The sequence below is a fragment of the Leptodactylus fuscus genome, chromosome 3 (genome assembly GCF_031893055.1).
Source record: "Leptodactylus fuscus isolate aLepFus1 chromosome 3, aLepFus1.hap2, whole genome shotgun sequence".
Lineage (NCBI taxonomy): Eukaryota > Metazoa > Chordata > Amphibia > Anura > Leptodactylidae > Leptodactylus > Leptodactylus fuscus.
Genome location: NC_134267.1, coordinates 53,596,885 through 53,618,783, shown reverse-complemented (window position 1 = coordinate 53,618,783; position 21,899 = coordinate 53,596,885). Strand labels below are relative to the sequence as shown.

Here is a 21,899-nt window from a genome sequence, read left to right as displayed (position 1 = left end):
ACTAGAGGACGCGCGCTCCCGCCAGTGTTTAGTAGATGGCGGTGACGCCGGTTGTCCTGGAGACGCCCCGGCTCGTGCACGCGCATCACTCTCCATCCGGGGTCCTGACTTGTGTGGCTGCACAGCCGAGGGAGAGAGGAGGAGCCCGGCCCCGGTGTGCGGTACACAGCACGGCCCAATGGCCGAGGACGCAGAGTGGGTGCTGGACAGTGTGCTGGCCTTCCTCGGCTGCCCCGCCTGGACCGTGCCCGTCAGCGGCTTCATAGAACACAAATGCTCAGGTACCGGAGCGGCTCCCGTGATGCTTTGCTGGTGTGTATACAGCTGTGTGCACCCCTGGTATACAGTGCCCTATACACTCACAGTGCCCTGTATAGTCCCAGTGTCCTGTATACTCACCGTGTCGTCCTGTATACTCCCAGTGCCCTGTATACTCCCAGTGCCCTGTATACTCCCCTGTATACTCAGTGCCCTGTATACTCAGTGTCCTATATGCTTACAGTGCCCTGTATACTCACAGTGCCCTGTATACTCATATACTCACAGTCTCCTGCATACTCACAGTGCCCTGCATACTCAGTGTCCTATATGCTTACAGTGCCCTTTATACTCCCAGTGCCCTGTATACTCATATACTCCCAGTGCCCTGTATACTCATATACTCCCAGTGCCCAGTATACTCATATACTCCCAGTGCCCAGTATACTCATATACTCCCAGTGCCCTGTATACTCATATACTCCCAGTGCCCAGTATACTCATATACTCCCAGTGCCCAGTATACTCATATACTCCCAGTGCCCTGTATACTCATATACTCCCAGTGCCCAGTATACTCATATACTCCCAGTGCCCAGTATACTCATATACTCCCAGTGCCCAGTATACTCATATACTCCCAGTGCCCTGTATACTCATATACTCCCAGTGCCCAGTATACTCATATACTCCCAGTGCCCTGTATACTCATATACTCCCAGTGCCCTGTATACTCCGTGTCCTGTTTACTCCCCTGTATACTCAGTGCTCTGTTTACTCAGTGTCCTATATGCTTACAGTGCCCTGTATACTCACAGTGCCCTGTATACTCCCAGTGCCCTGTATACTCATATACTCCCAGTGCCCTGTATACTCCGTGTCCTCTTTACTCCCCTGTATGCTCAGTGCTCTGTTTACTCAGTGTCCTATATGCTTACAGTGCCCTGTATACTCGCAGCGCCCTGTACACTCACAGTCTCCTATGTGTGGGATGAGAAGACATGTTAGAGGGAGGCTGAGATTTGTGCTATGGCTGAATAAGGACAAGGGAAAGTAAGTGAACCCCCTGGTGTAACATATCTTGAATGGGCTTCACACGGAGTAAACGCGCGTGTATTTTTGCAAAATACATGTATAAAAATAAGACTCCCATTGACTTCAATGACATTTTACAGGCCTATTTTTACACGTGTATTTTGCAAAAATGCACGCGCGTTTACTCTGTGTGAAGGCTCCCTAACTATGTGATTGCTGGGACCCCCAATGATTGCAAGAATAGGGGTCTCGTGGGAAGGGGTTATGTGCATGTGTGAAAACGACTCTACTTCTGCACTGGTCTCATCTTTCTCTTGCAATAGAAGTGAATGGAGTGACAGTTATATGCTCCATTCACACAGGTCCTACAAGTTGTGTTTGTGACATGACCCCTCTAATAATGATATATTGGGGTATTTAGCAGCATTGGGCCATTCCCTCGAATGCATGTACTGGGAGCTTTAGTGATAAGAGCTGGCCATGGGCCCGCCATAGATGACCGGTACCCTGAGTATACATCTGACTATTTCGCCTCAGATCACATGAACATAATATTCACCCGTGTGTCAACCATTCACATCTCCATTTAAAATCATTGCCTATGACGCTATTCACACTTCTTTTTTTAAGTCTTATTTTTAGCCCCACACGGCTAAAATGCAGTGTTTTTGGCTGCTGCAGAAACGCAGTTAAAAAAACCCAAACCTCTTCGTTTTATAGGACCAGCAAAGTGAATGAGATTTCATTAAACTCATCCAGACATTGCTGCGAGAAGCTGCGTCTCCACAAACGCGCGCCTTTCTGGAAAATGCAAAATGTTCATATTAACTGCAGAACTGCAAAGCTTACCCTATAGAATAAATAGGGGAAGAAAAAAAACGCAGAGAAAAATGCAGGGAAAAAGTGTTTTTTGTATTTCACTCGTGGGGTTATTTAGGCGTATCACGTTGGTTCTGCCTCAAAATCAACTCCAGATTTCGGCTGGAATATTCCTCCCATTTTTCTTTTAATGGGTGTTCAGGACCAAAACAAAAAACTGAAAAAATAAGCGTCCTGCTAATTCTTCCTGTGGCTTTCGCTGTAGCACACACAGGGCTGGAAAGAAGAGCGGAATATGAAGGAAAAGACGTCCTCATATTCATCTCCATTTTCTAATGTGTGAACAGAACCTAAGACTGAAGTATGCCAAGCTGGGCTCATGCCCATGGGGGTCGGCTGATCGCTGCACCAGCTTCAATCCATTAAGGGCCTGAATACAAGAGACCATTTGGGGATCAGTGGGAAAGTCATTTTAACTAAGCACATCCTTGCATAGCCTCAAGTAAGGCTATTCTACACCTACCTTTTGTATGTAAATCACCTCAGTAGTTTTTGAATGAGCCTGTTTTTATTCACATGCTAATTGCAGCACTTTTCTCTCAGCATGTTTTATGCGGAGACCAAGCGAAAACCACACAGACCCCATTACAGTCTATGGGGTCTGCGTCTTTCCTGAAGGTAACTGCTTTTTAATGCATTTAGGTTTCTGTTCGGGGGGGTTCCCAAGTGGAAACCCGAACGTTGATGTGAACCGGGCCTGAGGGCTAGTTCACAGGTAGTTATTTGGTCCGGACTTTGACGCGGAATCCGCATCAAAAAACTGCCTCCCATTGAAATCAATGGGAACCGGACAAAAGAAGCAACCTGCCCTATCTTGGTGCGGCATCCGCATCAAGACAATCCCTCCAGACCAGGTCCATTCATTTGGGCCTAGTCCGGAGCGGAAAGCCGCGACTGACCGTGTTAAAATCCGGGCCATTTTACTCCGTGTGAACTAGCCCTTATACAGGCAGTAAATGTTGCTGGAGAAGTTTTCTCTAAGGGCAGTGAATCCAACTGATTTTTGGTATGTTTAGAATATTTTGACTAGAATTCACTCAGATTGTAGCAAAATATTCTCGTGATTTCCAGTGTTTCTCAGTATCTGCGTTCTAAATATGCCGCAGGACCTGATTTACAGGACCCAAATAAGTTTGGATAGCGCCTAGCAACCAGAGGAGGTGACCCTGCTGTATGGGGTCGGGTTAGAGAACCCATAATCCTATAGGAAGTATCATGCGGAGTATCTGGGTGCACTAATGGCATTATTATTAATGACGGGAAGGGTCCGACAGACATGACCTTGCCTTATGTGAACTAGCAGCTGGACAAGTCATCTGTGGGGTGTCCATTTATCTTTGCAACACATGGATTTCCTATATCCTTTAGGGCATACATTGAGATATTGGGCTAAATGTTGGAAATAATATGGTAAGGATGAGAATGGAGAAGAGACCCTTTCTATTCTTCTCTATGGGAGACTATACATGTACACCGTCACTGCTTTCTTTCTCCCCTCGCCCATTTGAGTATGGGGCTAAGACACCAATTAGAGAGCCACAGCCAAAAAGCGCAGTGGGAACATCATGGTGGGAAAAATCATGGTGGAAACTCATCATGGTATTTCCCGCAGGACTTTTCACAGAAAGTCTGCAGAGTTTTCCTGCGGACTTTCAGCTTCCATTATACCTATAGGGAAACCGCCGGTGTTTCTGTAGTTATAATTGACATGCTACAATTTATTAAAAAAATATATACAGTATATTGCAGCATGTGCCCACTATGGTACTGTACACAGGTACTGTAATACACTGTGCCATTTATGCTATATGGGGCCCTGATCTAAGGGAACTCTTCTTACAATGGAGTGTGGGCACATTCTTATATCAATGGCCGCCTGTTATCTTCTTTTGTAGTGCGCTACATTTGGTGGTTCCATGCTTAGGTCTGTTCTCTATTGGGCTCTGTTCACATCTGTCATGGTTTCCATCACCAGCTGAAGTTATGTCTAGTGTTGCTTTCAGCTCCGGAGAAATGAATTGTTATGTGCCTGGATTGAACGCAGTCTTCTAATCCTTCTTTGGCCTAAAGTGAGACTGTAGGGAAGAAATACCAGTGTAGTTGGGTGCCCGTTGTAGCTGCTGGCCATCTAATATGTATGAGGGTGACCTGACTCTTTGCTGGCAGATTTTAACATATTCAGGCCTCTGTTCCCATTGAAGACTTACAAGTGTATAAAAGCCTGAGGCAATAGCTGGTGTCTGGACTGGCCTGTGGTCACTGCGATGGCTGCGGAGCCCCCTCCCCCAGTCTATGCTCTTTGGCTCATCCACTTACGTCCAGATTTATCATTTCTTATATATATAGATATATCCCTGAACATATAATAATTTTTTTTATTTTTTTTTTTGTAGTATTTGCCATCATTTGAGCTGAATCCAGTTCAGACTTGAAGGAATTGTCCTGAGATGCTTAGCTTGTGTCTATGGTGACATGTCTTATTGGTCTTATTGTGTAGTATTATGAGCGCCCATATTGAATGGCAGTCCTCCAGGCTGTTTTGCCTTGTGGTGTCGGGATGGATGACACTTGTATATCCCTATATTACTAGTCTGCTTTAGCTTCACTGACAACACAAAACAAGACCTTAGGAATCCGATTTTGGCCATTCTATAATGTTATTGTACAGATTGGTGTAACCACGCAGAGTGACAATCCTACTCCTAAGGGTATGTTCACATGGCAGAATTTTTTTTCTACTTGACCAAATTCTGGGTCAAATTCCTCACCAGCGTGATACCCCTCTAAGTAAATGTGTGCCGGCAAGTAGTGTTTGGTATCTCTTGGACTCTGTTCATATCTTGAGTTGTGATCTTTGCTGAAAACAGATCCAGCACTCCAGCAAGGCCTGACCGCTCCCATTGATTTTTAATGAGGTACCGTCATGGTGTCCACGATTTTGCCAGAAAAGAAAAGCTGCATGCCAGGCTGTTTTTACTGTCAGGTGTGACGGAGACTTCTGAACAGGTATGAGTCAGGTTGTATGGAGCCATGATGTATCCTCATATATGTGCTCATACAGAATTATATTCTATGGTATTCTGCATTCATTGCTTCTAGGATAGAAAATCTGAAGAAAATTGCAGATACTACAGTATGTACTACAGAGATGCGTGCCGCCATACAGGCTCCATGTACATGCCACATCTACACTTACAGGACATTTTGTGCAAACTTCAGGTTGTGGGTCCCATGTAAGAATTCAGAAAATATCTCTTCGTAAAGGGAACCTGTCAGGAGCTTCATATTACCGTAGTCAGAGGCAACATGAAATCCTACCAGGCTCCATCATGTTGTTTTTATCCGAAATCCTGTTTAGTTTCAGAGAAAACCTAGTTATTTGAGAGTCAGGAGATGTGTCCCCTGGGCAGTTCTTCTCCGGCTTCTCACAGCCCTACTAAAGTTCTCCCTATTTCTATGTAAAGAGATGAACAGACGGCGCTAGTCTGGGATCAATGGTGCTTGTTACCATCTGTATTAGTGCAATGATACATAAAGAGCAAAGGGCACAACCAGTTTTTCCTAGCCCTGAAGTGCAGCATGGATACCGTCAGATTTCTGGTAATAATGGTAAATCCTTGTAGGGAGCAGCGAGATACCAGTCTGTGATATCTGCCACCTCCAGTCCAATGTGCGATGGGCTGTGATAATGATATCTAACCCTGATATCTCTTCAGATTGCGGCTTGGTGTCAGGGCCCACCATGCTTATGTACTATGTATTATTTGCTAAATATGGTCACCAAGTGCAGACGCCCCAGCTACATGCAGGGATGATAGGTCCGTACAGTTCAGGGTCTGTATAGATATGCTGTGTGGATGATAGCCCATTGATATTTTGGTGGGATCTGTTTGGGTCTGTGAATTAATAATATGTATGTTCTGTCTATGGTATCCTCTGACACTCTGACATTTCTCTCTGCAGTGTTCGATGATGAAGAGGAGAATAAGTTGTCATATACAGAGATTCACAATGAGTACAAGGAGCTGGTAAGTACAATCTATTTCTAGTGAATGGTAATGTATCTGACTCTTGGAGATATCGGGAGCCCAGCAGGCTAATAGTACTATAGCAGAATATGGGAAGAATATGCAAATCTGTCTTCCATGATGTAAATAGGAAGACAGTGCCTCAGTCATGCAGCCCACTAGGGGGCGCTCCCTTTAACATCATGCCCGACCTTACCAGAGGCCATTGCTGCAATGATGTGGGATTTTACCAAGTACAGTCTCTCAGCCGAGGACAGCTGAGGTCTCTCCCTAAGGAGGGACGATATCCCCTTAACCCTGTCTAGAAGCCTCTCACCTCTGCCAAGTCAGTCTTCTCTATGCTGGGCTGAAGAGATCCAAATAGGTCGAAACAGCTGTCCTCGGCCATAGCACAACGTGGTATTCTACTAAGGATATTCAATACGTGTATACAGTAGAGAGAGCTAGAATTATGCAAATTCATTCTGTAAGGCTAAGTTTACATCTGCACCAGAGTCTTTGTTGGAGATTCCACCGCAGAAAGTGCCAGAAATCATCAGAAAGAGAAGTCCTGCAGGAAGGATCTTTCTCTCTGTTGGTTTCAGTTTTGAAATGGCGGATCCCATTATATTCATTGAAGTCAGCTGCCGTCGGTGTACATCCACTAAAACAGCGGTCCGGTTTCCGTTGTTCGGGTCCCCTGGTGGACCCAAGTGTCAGGGAGGGGCGCAGATGTGAACCTAGCATGACAGTAATGGACATATCTCGCATAATAACCATCTCGTGTGGAATTCCTTCTAATCTTCCAGGTGGAAAAGCTCATACAAGAACATCTGACCGAAATGGGGATCAGTGAGGAGCAGTTTCAGCAGGCGTGCTTATCTCCCCTCGCTCATTCTCCAGACATTAAGGTGACAATAGTCTTTAGAGTTATCACCTGGATTTTAGATTGATAAAAAATAGTCTACATATTGTAAACCGCTGCAGAGCGGTGAAAAAAAGCCAAGTATCTCTGTATGTTCCTGCCACAGCTGTGCCATCTGCCTGTCCTATGCAGAATACCCTGAAACCCACAGCAAAGTCTGCATTTGTTGCATATAGATTTTGCTGCAGATTGCATCTACTACTTACCATTCTGGGACAAGTACAGTAAAATATCTGCAATACATAGAGCATGCAACAAATTTGGAAATCCGAACTATACCCGCAAACCTGATGCAAAACCTCTATGGGGGCTTCTAATCCATTCTGTTCTGATGACTCAGATGATTATAGAGAAGGTCCTATCCTGCTCCATGTCATTGGAATGGAAGGGAAGCCCCATAGAGGTGAGTGCATCACGTAATACGCTTGGATGTCACTCTGAGTGTCATCTGAATTCATTCTGCCAGAAATTTGGCACACTTTCCACATCATAAGCACACTCGGTCAAGGGCATGGAGATTTAGGTACACATAAGCACAAACATTGTAAAAATATGACATTTATCCGAATAGATATCTATCCTTGTTCCATTACCTATTGATTTTGACCAGACTGTGACTCCCAAAGTGATAGTGTTTTAAGCATGGACTGGGAGTCACAGGCTCACATTACTAATAGATGCACAAACTGAGGCTGGTCATACGGTACTTTAGATGTTGGACAGTCATCTGATGGATGATGAGATTGTTCATATGATGAACTGAAGTGCCAACAACTAAATGACATTGGTATTTTTGTCTGACAACTGGCCAAAAATATTCAGCATGGCCGATATGTTTTTGGCAGACTGTTTTTTGCAACATTTACATTTGCCCCTAGGTTACTGTTGCTCCTCACCACACATACATACACACTCACACACAGACACACACTCTCCATCCTGCATCTCACATCCCCCTCCCCTTCAGTACAATACAATGCAATAAACAGAGCGCCCCCTGACTACTATTAGACAGTCATTAGTAACAGCAATTGCAGGCAAGTCTGAATGCAAACAATGTGTAGATTACTGATCCATCTACTGACACTGACCTCCCCCTCCTAATACACAGATATCAGGACACTGACCTCCCCCTCCTCCTAATACACAGATCTCAGTACACTGAACTCTCCTCCTAATACACAGATATCACTCACAGACCTCTCCTCCTAATACACAGATATCACTCACAGACCTCTCCTCCTAATACACAGATATCACTCACAGACCTCTCCTCCTAATACATAGATATCACTCACACACACTTTCACACACACAGACACTCTCCATCCTGCATCTCCCTTCCCCCTCCCCTTCATTACCTAGCAGCACATCTCTCCTCTTCCAGGACAGCACGGGCTATAGACACGCCCACCTAGTCATGTGACGGCTGACGTCACACAAGGTCCTACAATCTTTCCCCGCTCTTATCGCAGTTACAACAGTTTGTCTGTGATAAGAGCGGGGGTAGCAGGGGTAGCTGTCACCGGGCCCCTAATGTCCCGGGCCCTGTGGCAGCTGCCTCTGCTGCTATGGTGGTAGTTACGCCACTGGTTATGGGATATACTGCTGAAGAACAAAACTGAGGATGATACCTGAGGAAATAACGCGGCGTATACGATTCTAACTCCCATTGAAATCAATGGGAGCGTTTATGGTGCGCAAACTCTCACACGCCGTATACGTGCCATATCACGCGGCACGTTACATCGTGTGAATGCGCCCTTAGTGAGATCTCCATTACAAACTATGGGAAGAGAGAAAATAAAGTAGGTATCAGAAGACTATAGCGACACTGTGACACAACGTTGCTTAGAAGTGCCAAGGAAACTGACAGCTAGAGTTCAATTCCCCTGCAGCGCCACCACAGGAGAAATGAAGCATTACACAGTTATAATTAAAATCTGTAGACTCTCAATGCAATGCACAAGCCTGTAAGAGACATTGCCAGTCTTACTAATAGGTTATGTTTTTATGGGAGGCTTCACTTCATTCCAGCTCTAACGATGTTTCTACATCAGACAACCCCCTCCCTTAATATTCTGCAATGAATATGGATGCTTTCCAGTCATGACAAGGCAACATATGCTGTGTTTTCTCTTGCCATAAATCTTTCCGGACAGTCTTTGAGGGATAACGTAGATTAAGAGATAATACAATTGTAATCCTCCTATTGACCTTAGGTAAGTTAATCTACATGGAAATCAGTGTGCGCCACTGCTTTCTGAACTGCCATAAACTAAGCTTTACTTCATGTGACCGGCAAGTATCAGAGAATAGACGTCACCTTCATTTTCCTGATACGGATGAAGCTAAATTGTCTTGTCCTCCATTCTAGAGTATGTTGCAGTCTGTGGTAGCGGTAGAAGATTTTGTTGTCTTTAAAGAAATGATGCTGCAGAAGAACATAGAGCTCCAGTTACAAGCAATTCACATAATACAGCAAAAGAATGGTAATATATGGAGGCCTCTGCTCTCTACTTGCTGCTTTACCACCTGCAAGATACAACAGTTTGCCTTTAAGGGCAAATTCACATGAGGCAACTTTGCTGCAGAAATTACTGCAACTGGCCCATTTATCTACATAGGGCTAGCAGAGCCTTCTACAACCTATTTAGATGAATGGAAGTGATTTTTTGTTGCGGAATTTCTGCAATAAATCTGAAATGTGTGAATTCCCCTTGAATATTTCTCAATCTGAGAAAAGACTTGTTTTATTGTGTTTCCAATATATGTGTATAATAGATTTGATATATCTTGGTATAGGTGACCTTCCAGAATGCCTGAAAAACGGTGCAGATTTTATTTCAGACCTGGAACAACAGGAGATAAAAATGATCACGGAAGCTTTAAGGTAAAACGTTAAGTTCTGTTCTACTATATATCTACATTGGCTTGGATTAGGCATTGAACGCGGGGGAAGTGCACTATAGTATTATGGGATGTCTGCATATGAGCTGCTGACAGTGCTATTCTGAGGACTGGGGGAGCCATATGTATACATAGCTGGGGTGATGGCTTAGAATTAGATAGATGGTTGCATGTCAGAGAAGTACATGTTTTAATGTACCCCTTGCTGTGACTGCAAGTGCTCAGGACACAGTCCTTTCATGTGCAGTGCCCTGGGCTCTCTGAACTGAATATTCTCCAGTTTCTTCCCTCTGCTGTTATCGTCAGCTTTAGTAGTCTCCTGAATGGCTGCTAGAGCCGTCCCTGGGAGCAGAGGGAGGGGCTGGGGAGTGTTCAGTGCATACCTGAAGAAGCCACGGGCACATGTGATCATGGTAGCCTGGGGTATTAAAACTTGGATTTCTTGGATATGTATCCTGCATATCCATTGCCCCTTGGATGTATACACTGTTTTCCTTATCCTCTATTTAGTTTTGACAGCAGTTTTGAGTGGACCTTTTAATGTCCTCCATCCAATACTCATTTACTTCATGAAAGTATCCTGGTCCAGTGTTACATATTGCTGAATATCTGATCACTTCCAGTTGCTTTGTGCTTGATACGTTTCTGGAGAAGCAGCAATAGTAGTAGGAGTATTAGAACTTCTTTTCCCTGCTGAAGTTCTTTATGAATGGATAGTAAGTTGCTCATGTATTCGCTTCATATGCTACAGAGAAGTAGTGGCTAGTGATCTTAGAAAAACCCGACATGTAGGTTTTTTCTGTCCGCTTGAAAAGTTTGACATCTTTACAAGCAGACAGTGAAGGACAGGCACAGAGTGCAAAAGAACGCACCCGATCGCCATTTAAATAAATGAAAAGTGTCACAGACACACCTAGTGTCCGCTCCTAATGTCCATGCGAGATTTTGAACAGACACTAGGAGCTGACACTGACGGTAGTGTGAACGCCCCCTAATAGAGTAAATCTTCTCATCTCTCAGCAGGTTATACTAGGTAGACTAATTTATATGTCGTATACTTGTTTTATATAGCTTGTTCTTAATTATCTATGTAGTAACTATATCATTGGGTGAAAGTGGAATAAGAAGGGATAAGAGGCTTATTAGAATTGCCAATGCCACATGTGCTATTAAAGCCGCCCTCCAGTTTTCAGTAAAAAAAAGTAATAGTAAATGGTGTCCTCCTTTTTAATCTCTTTGGTGCAGTTCCTTCCACCCTCTTCACTTCCGTAAAATCACCACCAGATTCTTGGACTACTAAGCACACTGTACTTTGGTATTTTGAGACCCTTTACCCATTTTTGTCAGTGGCAGTCCATCCAAGAATAAGGCCCTGGTGGCCACTACACAGAAATGAAGAGAGGACTGAATTAAAGGAACTACACCAGAAAGATCAACAAGGATCACACTGGGAATGTTATGGGGGTTGTCTCAGGAGCGTAAGTTAAGTTACTACTACTACTTCTGGGAACTTTTTGAACCTGGAGTTGCAGATTCATGGCTGGTTCTGACCCCACATCATGTGAACGAAACCAGCCCTCATTCACCAGGCCTCTCCACCTTCTCCCTCCTCTCTCATGCTATTGGGGGGTAAAAATAATGAGAGAGGAGGGAGGCGGCAGAGCAATCCAGGGGATGGGGACTGGCTCTGATCATGTGACCCCGGGTCAGAACTAGTCTGGAAATCCCAGGTCCAGTTTCAAAATGTCACTGGAAGAAGTAAGTTATACTCCCCAGACAGCCCCTTTTAGTTCTTTAACCCCTTCCCGACATGCGCCGTAATAGTACGGCGCGTCGGGTCTGTAACTATGGCGACCGCCCGGGAGCCGGGCGGCCGTCATAGCCGCCGGGTGTCTACTGCTTCAAGCAGTAGACAACCGGCTCTAATGCCTCCGATCGGTCCCCGGACCGATCGGAGGCATTAACCCCTCCGGCGCTGCTGTCAAAGGCGCCGGAGGCGCCATTTTCCCGGTGGCGCATGGGCGCCGCCATTTTGGCAAGGATCGCCGGCTCCTGGAGCATGCTCCAGGGCCGACCCCCCGTTGCCATGACAGCCAGGAGCCTTGTTAAAGGCTCCCAGCCGGTCTGCAAATTCTCTCTTTTGCAGGCTGGTGTATGCAGCCTGCAAAAGAGATGATGCTTTTTTGCAATGCATTGCAATGCATTAGCATTGTAATGCATTGCATTAGTGATCAGACCCCCTGGGGTTCAACACCCCTAGGGGGTCTAATAAATGCAAAAAAAAAGAAAAAAAAAAAGTAAAAAAAAATATAAAAAAATATAAAAAGTATTAAAAGTTCAAATCACCCCCCTTTCCCTAGAACAGATATAAAAGTAGTTAAAAACTGTGAAACATATACATGTTAGGTATCCCCAGGTCCGAAATCGCCCGCTCTACAAATCTATACAAATATTTTTCCTGTTTGGTAAACGCCGTAGCAGGAAAAATAGTCAAAAGTGCCAAACCGCCGTTTTTTCACTGTTTTAATTCTGATAAAAATTTGAATAAAAAGTGATCAAAGCAATAACATTTCCTGAAAATGGTAGAACTAAAAAGTACACCCGGCCCCGCAAAAAAAGACGCCCTATGCATCCCCGTACACCTATGTATAAAAAAGTTACGGCCGTCGGAATATGGCGACTTTTAGAAAAAAAATTTTTTAACACCGTTTTGGAATTTTTTTTAGGGGTCAAAATGTAAATAAAACCATATAAATTTGGTATCCCTGGAACCGTACCGAAACACAGAATACAGGGGACATGTCATTTTGGCTGCACAGTGAACGCCGTAAAACCAAAGCCCGTAAGAAAGTCGCAGAAATGCATTTTTTCTTCAAATCCACCCCATTCTGAATTTTTTTCCTGCTTCCCAGTACATTATATAGAATAATTAATGGTGGCATCATGAAGAAAAAATTGTCCCGCAAAAATTAAGACCTCATATGACTCTGGGAGCGGAGAAATAAAAAAGTTATGGGGTTTAGAAGGAGGGGAGTCAAAAACGAAAAACGAAAATCAAAAAATGCCATCGGCGGGAAGGGGTTAATTTGGTTACGTATGTACCGCCATCATGTTCCGCAGCACTTTACTGACACTGTCAGTCCATGTAATTGCAGGTGATAATGATCGATGATTATTTATAAAACTTTCATTGTAAATCAGCATGTTGCCCTAAGTATAACTAAACTTTTACATTTTCTTTCAGACTCATAAATGTGATAATTGTAAATATTGTAATATATTTTATTAAAGATAAGGATCTGTTTTCTTCACTTCCTTCCTTCCTGCCTCAGATTAAATCCATACACAGAAGTTTGTTCATCAGGCCATAGAAGTCTATTAAGGAGGGGGAGAAGAGGACAGGGCAGAGGATAAGAGACCCCTGTTCACTATCACAGTGTCAGTTTTATCCTACAACAGAGGTGGATTATTAGGTGAATGTGTCTCCCTTGTCCTCCTCCCTTCCATAGATTTCATTGCAAATTGATCCATCTGTGTAGGGAAAGAACCATGGGAAAAATATGCAAATCTGTTTTCCAAGATGTAAATAGGAAAACCGTTCCTCTGTTTGCTGCCCTCTAGGGGTAGCCCTCTTAAGCATCATGCATGACTTTTTCAACAAGTCTTTTGCTATGATGCGAGGATATGCCAAACCAATTTATTCTATTCCAAAAGGAACAGAATCCCAGCTGTGGACAGCGTTGTTTCGATCTGGTTGGATTTCTTCAGCACAGCATAGGGAAAACTGGTTTGGCAAAGATGAGACTTCTAGACTAGGTTATGGGGATAATATCACTCCTTAAGGAGAGAGCACCTTCACAGGTGTATGGAGTCTTACAAAGTTATTTTCGCTCTACTGGGGGATTATGTTTTCCAGATTTGCATATTTTTCCCATAATTCCCCAGTGGAGTAAAAATGGCTTTGTAAGACTCCATACTCCTGTGAAGGTGCTCTCACCTTAAGGAGTGATATTATCCCCATAACCTGGGAAAGAACCAGTCAATGCAGAAAGTGATGAGAGCAGAGACAAAAGGAAGAAAATAAAGAAACAGCCACTTTCCTTTAATAAATTGTATTACAAAGTTTACCTTCACCTGCATTATTGAGTTATGAAATAAAAAGTTTCAGTACACTTTAATGTTACAATATTTGCTTTGTATCCTAGTGCAATACATATACTGTGTTGATCAGTTGCTTATTGGTCAATCTGTATGTTGAAACAGAGGGGACTATTCTGTTTCGATTTTTAGAAAGTTTACTTGTGTCTTTGTAGGATATCAAGAGAGGAATATGAGCAGGAACAATTGCGCAGAAAGGTTGGGAAATTATTCAAATTCTTTTTAAACAAAATGTAACATTTTGTAGCACTGTAAACAAAAGACATTTCTGTAACTCGTGTCCCTTTATTAAATTTAGGAAAAAAGTGGATGTCATGTGAATAAAAGTCCCCCCAAAATGTCCACACATGACACGGTGACAAACACAGAGACAGGTAAGAGAGAGATTTAAATTTTTATTTTTTTTTTAACAAAGTAGAGCTTGAAAAAAAATGAAGGAAGAATACAGAAGTCCGTCTGTAGGGGGGAAGTGATATAATTGTTACTTTTCAACCATATACACTGCGCTATTAACCCCTTAAGGACACAGCCCAAATGTATGTTAAGGACCAGGCCTATTTTTTCAAAATTGACATGTGTCACTTTAAATGGCAATAACTTTGAGACGCTTTAATTTACACAAGTGATTTTGGGATTATTTTCTCGTAACACATTATACTTCATGTTAGTGGTAAACACTAATCAATATTTTTGTATTTACTTATTAAAAAAATAGGAAATTTGATGGAAATTTGGAAAAAATAGCAATTTTCAAAATGTCAAATTCTCTGCTTTTCAGGCAGATAGTTATACCACCCAAATATAGTAATAAATATTATCTCCCATATCTCTGCTTTATATCGGCATCATCTTTTGATTGTATTTTAATTTTATTTTGGACGTTATAAGGCTTACAAGTGTAACAGCGATTTTCCAGATTTACAAGAAATGTAACAGTTTTTTTTTTTTTGTTTTACACACTTTATTTTTTTAACTTTTTTACATTGTTTTATTTGTGCTGCAAGCACACTAGAACCAGTGATCAGAGAGGATCGCTGGTTCTATACTAACTACAGACTGCAATACACGTGTATTGCAGTCTATAGAGGAAGCTAGCTATGCAGATGCATAGACTAGCTTCCCCTCGTCCTGGCATCCAAGGGGTTAACCCTCCCCCCATCGGAGCTCGCTCTGATGGGGGGAGGGATTAAGGAGCAGCGTGTAGCTGTAAATTACAGCTCACACAGACTCCTGATGCTGCCGGCAACATGATTTATAGCCGTCCAAACCCCTAGGGTGCCATGATCACTATGGATCATGGCACCTTAAGGGTTAAATGGGGGGGGGGGCGGTGCAATCACCGTCCCTGCTGCTACAGGGGAAGCCTGGCTGTCAGATACAGCCGGCCTCCCATGGAGATCGCACGGGCTCTGCTTCTGAACCCGTGCGATCTCTATCACGTACAGGTACGTGGGAATGCGGGAACTAACCACATTCCCTGACGTACAGGTACGTGATTTAGCGTTAAGGGGTTAATATCCCTCCACCATCAGAAGGACCGTCCTACAGCTTGGCATCATCGCTGGGCTGTGAGGAACGCACCCCCTGATAGTATTCTTCTATAGCCTTGTACTATCAGAGGGGGTGTTCCTTACCACCCAGCAATGACACTGAGCAGTAAAGCCGCCCTTATGACAGTGGAGGGATGTAGGTGCCAAAACTAATGGCATAATATCTCCTGCACCAAGGCGCATACCGGCAAAGCTGAATTCAGCGCACTGTCAGCTTTCTAGCGTTGTATGATACTGCTTATCTGCAGGGACATTAAAGGTGGTCAAATTTTATTGAAAGGTTAGGTAGACTTTAAGTAACTGCTTAAATTATGGCATAACTTTCTAACTTGGTGAAACAAGCCATGTGCCAGGATTAATCTCCTTTTACATGACACTATTAGCCGCTACACATTTTCTACAGCCTTTTTTTAAATCTATTTTTAATTTAGCATTTTTGTCTGAGAAGTTATATGCTTAACTTAATGTATATTTTTAGGCTTCCACTTTTCTATGTTCTTGTGACGCTTGTACTGTTGTTTTTATTGTGCTTCTTATCTCCAGAACAAGTCAAACCTTTACAAACCATCAAGCAGTCCTTGAAAGAGGAAGAACTTCCCTACAAACAGCCGTCTGTCAGATTTAAAGAGCTTAGTAGCACCGAAGCAGCTGAGGCCTGGATGGAGCAAGCCAGAAAGGAAGCGGGCATACAGGGCGCTCTGACTGTAACTACCTTACTATAGTATTTTTAATGATGTTTCATAAAGATTACAATGGTGGCCATCTCCTGGGACCATAGGATATGCCACAAATGTGTGATAGATGCAGGTCACCACATGGAATCTGCAACCACCTCTAAAATTAAACTTTCCCACCCTCCAGGTTCTGTTCCCTGATTCTTACCTTACTGTTACCTCTCTAAAATCCAGACTCAGAGAGCTATGCTGTTTCTGTAAAGCTTGACCATTGGGGACCGTCTAGATTCCACTTTTAGCAAGATTGCAATGTGGAAAGAACAGTGAACAGAACGGGAAAGGGAGGCGGGTCATTCCTGATATGTTGCTGAGAAATATACCGTATTTTTCGGACTATAAGACACACTTTTTTCCCCAAAAATTTTGGGGGAAAATGAGGGTGCGTCTTATAGTCCGAATGTGGACTAATAAGGGAGGGTGGAGGAGCGGAATTGCAGCATCGCCACACTGCTGTCACTGCTGACTTCCTGCAGGACAGGAGTGTAGCAATGCCGCAGGCCCCGGCACTAGAGATGAGCGAGTACTGTTCGGATCAGCCGATCCGAACAGCACGCTCCATAGAAATGAATGGATGCACCTGGTACTTCCGCTTTGACAGCGGCCAGACGCTTAACCCCCCGCTTGCCGGCTACGTCCATTCATTTCTATGCGAGCGTGCTGTTCGGATCGGCTGATCCGAACGGTACTAGCTCATCTCTACCCGGCACCTGTGTTGGCGTCTAAAACTCTCCCCGGCATCTGTTGTTCTATTACAGCGGTTGCCGGGTCTGTAATGGCGACCGCTTTGCTGCAGAGCGGCCGTCATAGCAACCAGGTTTCCGCTATACGCGGAGGCCCGCAGCTAATGCCCGCAATTAGAATACATTCTAATGGCGAGCATAAAAACTTAACCCCCCCCCTTCCCCCCCAAAGTGTAAAATGCCCCATATCTGTAAAGTTGCAGGCCGGCTCCTGCGCGGCGATATCGTAAGAGCCGACCTGTTCTGGTGACAGTCGGGAGCCTACTGAAGGCTCCCAGGCCTGTCACTGCTATATTACTTGAAAAAAAATAAAATAAAGAAAAGTTCTAAATCACCTCCCTTCCCTAGAATACATATAAAAGTATAAAATTACTGTGAAACACATACACATTAGGTATCCCTGTGTCCAAAAATGCCCGGTCTACTAATATTTTTTCTGTACGGTGAACGTCAAAATCAAAAGTGCTAAACTGACGGGTTTTTTTCACCATTTTGCCTCTGATTTAAAGGTGATCTAAGCAATAAACATTTCCCAAAATGGTAGAGCTAAAAAGTACATCTGACCCCGCAAAAAAATGCTCTATGCGTCACCGTACAGCTGCAGGGTCACCTGTCAATGTGGCCTTGCAGCTGTTGCAAAACTACAACTCCTATATATTAAATATTTTACCATTTTGTGCTTCAACATTTTTTTCCCCCTATTTTCCTCCTCTAAAACCTAGGTGCGTCTTATAGTTCAGTGTGTCTTATAGTCCGAAAAATACGGTAAGAAAAAAAAAAAAATGGGACCAAAAGAACAGAATTGATGAAAGAAGAAAGTGCTGGGATATACAGTGGGGCAAAAAAGTATTTAGTCATAGGTAGACCTCAACCATAGGTAGACCTTAAAAAGATGAGAGGCGTCTGTAATTTACATCATAGGTAGACCTCAACTATGAGAGACAAAATGAGAAAACAAATCCAGAAAATCACATTGTCTGATTTTGTTAGAATTTATTTGCAAATTATGGTGGAAAATAAGTATTTGGTCAGTAACAAAATTTCATCTCAATACTTTGTTATATATCCTTTGTTGGCAATGACAGAGGTCAAACGTTTTCTGTAAGTCTTCACAAGGTTGGCACACACTGTTGTTGGTATGTTGGCCCATTCCTCCATGCAGATCTCCTCTAGAGCAGTGATGTTTTGGGGCTGTCGCTTGGCAACACGGACTTTCAACTCCCTCCAAAGGTTTTCTATAGGGTTGAGATCTGGAGACTGGCTAGGCCACTCCAGGACCTTGAAATGCTTCTTACAAAGCCACTCCTTCGTTGCCCTGGCGGTGTGCTTTGGATCATTGTCATGTTGAAAGACCCAGCCACGTTTCATCTTCAATGCCCTTGCTGATGGAAGGAGGTTTGCACTCAAAATCTCACGATACATGGCCCCATTCATTCTTTCATGTACCCGGATCAGTCGTCCTGGCCCCTTTGCAGAGAAACAGCCCCAAAGCATGATGTTTCCACCCCCATGCTTTACAGTAGGTATGGTGTTTGATGGATGCAACTCAGTATTCTTTTTCCTCCAAACACGAAAAGTTGTGTTTCTACCAAACAGTTCCAGTTTGGTTTCATCAGACCATAGGACATTCTCCCAATACTCTTCTGGATCATCCAAATGCTCTCTAGCAAACTTCAGACGGGCCCGGACATGTACTGGCTTAAGCAGTGGGACACGTCTGGCACTGCAGGATCTGAGTCCCTGGCGGCGTAGTGTGTTACTGATGGTAGGCTTTGTTACATTGGTCCCAGCTCTCTGCAGTTCATTCACTAGGTCCCCCCGCGTGGTTCTGGGATTTTTGCTCACCGTTCTTGTGATCATTTTGACCCCACGGGGTGAGATTTTGCGTGGAGCCCCAGATCTAGGGAGATTATCAGTGGTCTTGTATGTCTTCCATTTTCTAATTATTGCTCCCACAGTTGATTTCTTTAATCCAAGCTGGTTGCCTATTGCAGATTCAGTCTTCCCAGCCTGGTGCAGGGCTACAATTTTGTTTCTGGTGTCCTTTGACAGCTCTTTGGTCTTCACCATAGTGGAGTTTGGAGTCTGGCTGTTTGAGGGTGTGCACAGGTGTCTTTTTATACTGATAACAAGTTTAAAAAGGTGCCATTACTACAGGTAATGAGTGGAGGAAAGAGGAGACTCTTAAAGAAGAAGTTACAGGTCTGTGAGAGCCAGAAATCTTGATTGTTTGTAGGTGACCAAATACTTATTTTCCACCGTAATTTGCAAATAAATTCTTAAAAAATCAGACAATGTGATTTTCTGGATTTGTTTTCTCATTTTGTCTCTCATAGTTGAGGTCTACCTATGATGTAAATTACAGACGCCTCTCATCTTTTTAAGTGGTGGAACTTTTGGTGACTGACTAAATACTTTTTTGCCCCATTGTATATTGTGCATGTTCTGCTAAGTGTTTTTTTTTAATAACGTTTGCTATTACCGTATATACTCGAGTATAAGCCGACCTGAATATAAGCCGAGACCCCTAATTTTACCACAAAAAAACTGGGAAAACTTATTGACTCGCGTATAAGCCGAGGGGGGGAAATGCAGCAGCTACTGGAAAATTTCAAAAATTAAAATGGTTGGTGTGCAGTAGGTGCTGGGAAAGGGGAGGAGGTGTTTTGGTTGTCTGTCTGCCCCTTCCCTGAGCTTGAGGACTGGGTTGTTTTTTTGGGTTTTTTTTTTCCCCACTTGGAATTCAGCCTGGTTGAATATAGGGTATCTGCAGTGCTCCTATTAACCCCTTCCCGACAGAACAGGAGCACTGCAGATACCGTATATTCAGTAGACCGAGCACTGTCAGACACAGAGATACCTGATGTGTTTGTGTTTCACAGTAATTTTCTACTTTTATATGTATTCTAGGGAAACGGAGCGATTTAGAACTTTTATTTTTTTATTATATTTTTTTAAAGCTACTTTTTTTTTTTTTTCACCATTTTCTGGGAGATTCTATACATTACTATTGCTGCTGGTCATAGACCCTTGACTCAAGTATAAGCCGAGGGGGGCTTTTTCAGCACAAAAACTGTCCTGAAGAATTCGGCTTATACTCGAGTATATACGGTAATTGATTTGGTTATTGAAAATTAAGCAAAAATGACTTGTGAAAATAAATATATAACATACTAAACTTCCTCTGCAGAGCTTGACCCAGACCGAGAAGGAACAACTCCGAGACCGTGCAGAATATCTCAAACAAAAAAGAGCAGATCTTTTAGCGCGGAAAGGGGAATCTAAGAAGGAAATCCAAAATACCGAGGAGGTCAAAGAAAAGGCGGCATGTACAATAAAGGTAACCTGCTGGTGGTGGTAGATAACAAAAGAAAAGAATCCCAAATTTAGATTTTTATGCCTTTTTCTTGCAGTGTAACAGATGTATTTGGAGAAGGTTTTCTTGGAACACACGAGAGAATCAATTGCTCTCGAGAACTGTCAACTCTAAATGTTGATTCCCCATTTAAAGGGGTTGTCTGGTATATCACATCACATGACTCCTGTAACCAATCATTGCCCTCAGTGGTCATGTACATGTGTACATTAGCATCATGTCCGCGATTAGCTGCCATAGTCATGTGAATAAACCTGTATGTGGGACCACCAATGGGATGGTGCTGATTTTGCAGGAGCTCTTTTTGACATAAATTGTATATATATATTTTTTTATATTTTGCAGCAGCAGAAAGAGATGACTGAAGAAGAACTGAAGAACTTACAGAAAAGAAAGCAACTTGCAGAAAAGCTTAAAGAGGAAGTCATTAACAAGTGAAGCGCCTGCCACTGCTTAGCACTGCATACTTCCATATAACTATTTGCCAAAGCTATCCATAGACACATTCTGTGAGCCTTAAATAAAGTCACAGCCTCTAGATACATATTTTATTTTCTAGATATAGAGCATGTGACAACAATAAAGATGTTTGCATTGGCTTCCTCACTTATGGAAACATGCAGCATGTCCACAGGCTTTGCCTGCATAGTGTAACTATCATTTCACTATTTTTGCTATCTTGTAGGGAAGGGTTTCACTTTATTAACCTGTTGTATTTTTACCTATTGTTCTAAAGTTCTCCCTAGCTACACTTGAACTAAGCATTGTTACACTATGCTCACATCTGCATTGTGACTTTATGGTGTCCATTGGAGGATCAGAGCAATGGTCAGGAGGAGTGCTAAAATAGCAGACACATATGGAGCTTAAAGAGGACCTTTCATGGTTTGGGACACAGGCAGTTCTATATACTGCTGGAAAGCCGACAGTGCGCTGAATTTGATCTGTGCCCCGGGTAAAGAGCTTTCTGTCCTGGTACCGTAGCTCTTTACAGTTAGAAGGGCGTTCCTGACAGTCTGTCAGGAACGTCCTTCTCCACAGCAGCGCCTATCTCGCTGTACAGTGTGAGCGGGAGGAACGCACCCTCCGCTCCTGATAATACTCGCCTATGGACGAGCTGTGTGAGCAGAGGGAGGGGGTGTTCCTCCCCACTCACACTGTACAGCGCTATAGGCGCTGCTTTGAAGAAGAACTTACCTGACAGACTGTCAGGAACGCACTTCTGACTGTAAAGAGCTACGGGACCGAAAGCTCTTTACCCGGGGCACAGATTGGGAAAGCTGACAGTGCGCTAAATTCAGCGCACTGTCGGCTTTCCAGCAGTATA

The 21,899-nt window shown here is 43.4% G+C and overlaps 1 protein-coding gene across 2 annotated transcripts; it reads left to right on the top strand.

The window, feature by feature from the left end:
* Positions 1-99: 99 nt before the first annotated feature.
* On the top strand, positions 100-21,462 carry CFAP36 (cilia and flagella associated protein 36). 2 transcript variants are annotated; one of them, XM_075267597.1, is made up of 10 exons: positions 100-281; positions 6,136-6,200; positions 6,989-7,090; positions 9,482-9,596; positions 9,910-9,997; positions 14,328-14,370; positions 14,471-14,546; positions 16,266-16,426; positions 20,387-20,536; positions 20,921-21,462. In XM_075267597.1, exons 1-10 carry the CDS (start codon positions 179-181, stop codon positions 21,008-21,010), a joined length of 993 nt encoding a protein of 330 aa, XP_075123698.1. In that variant the 5' UTR covers positions 100-178; the 3' UTR covers positions 21,011-21,462. The 2 variants fall into 2 exon arrangements, with proteins under 2 accessions (XP_075123698.1, XP_075123697.1); XM_075267596.1 differs by having other exon boundaries at positions 101-281; positions 20,918-21,461.
* Positions 21,463-21,899: the final 437 nt, after the last annotated feature.

Coding starts and splice junctions, on each gene's coding strand:
- CFAP36 (XM_075267596.1), top strand. CDS start 179: ATGGCCGAGGACGCAGAGTGGGTGCTGGACAGTGTGCTGGCCTTCCTC. Junction 7,091..9,481: donor CTCATTCTCCAGACATTAAG/GTGACAATAGTC, acceptor CCTCCATTCTAG/AGTATGTTGCAGTCTGTGGT. Junction 14,547..16,265: donor GGTGACAAACACAGAGACAG/GTAAGAGAGAGA, acceptor TCTTATCTCCAG/AACAAGTCAAACCTTTACAA.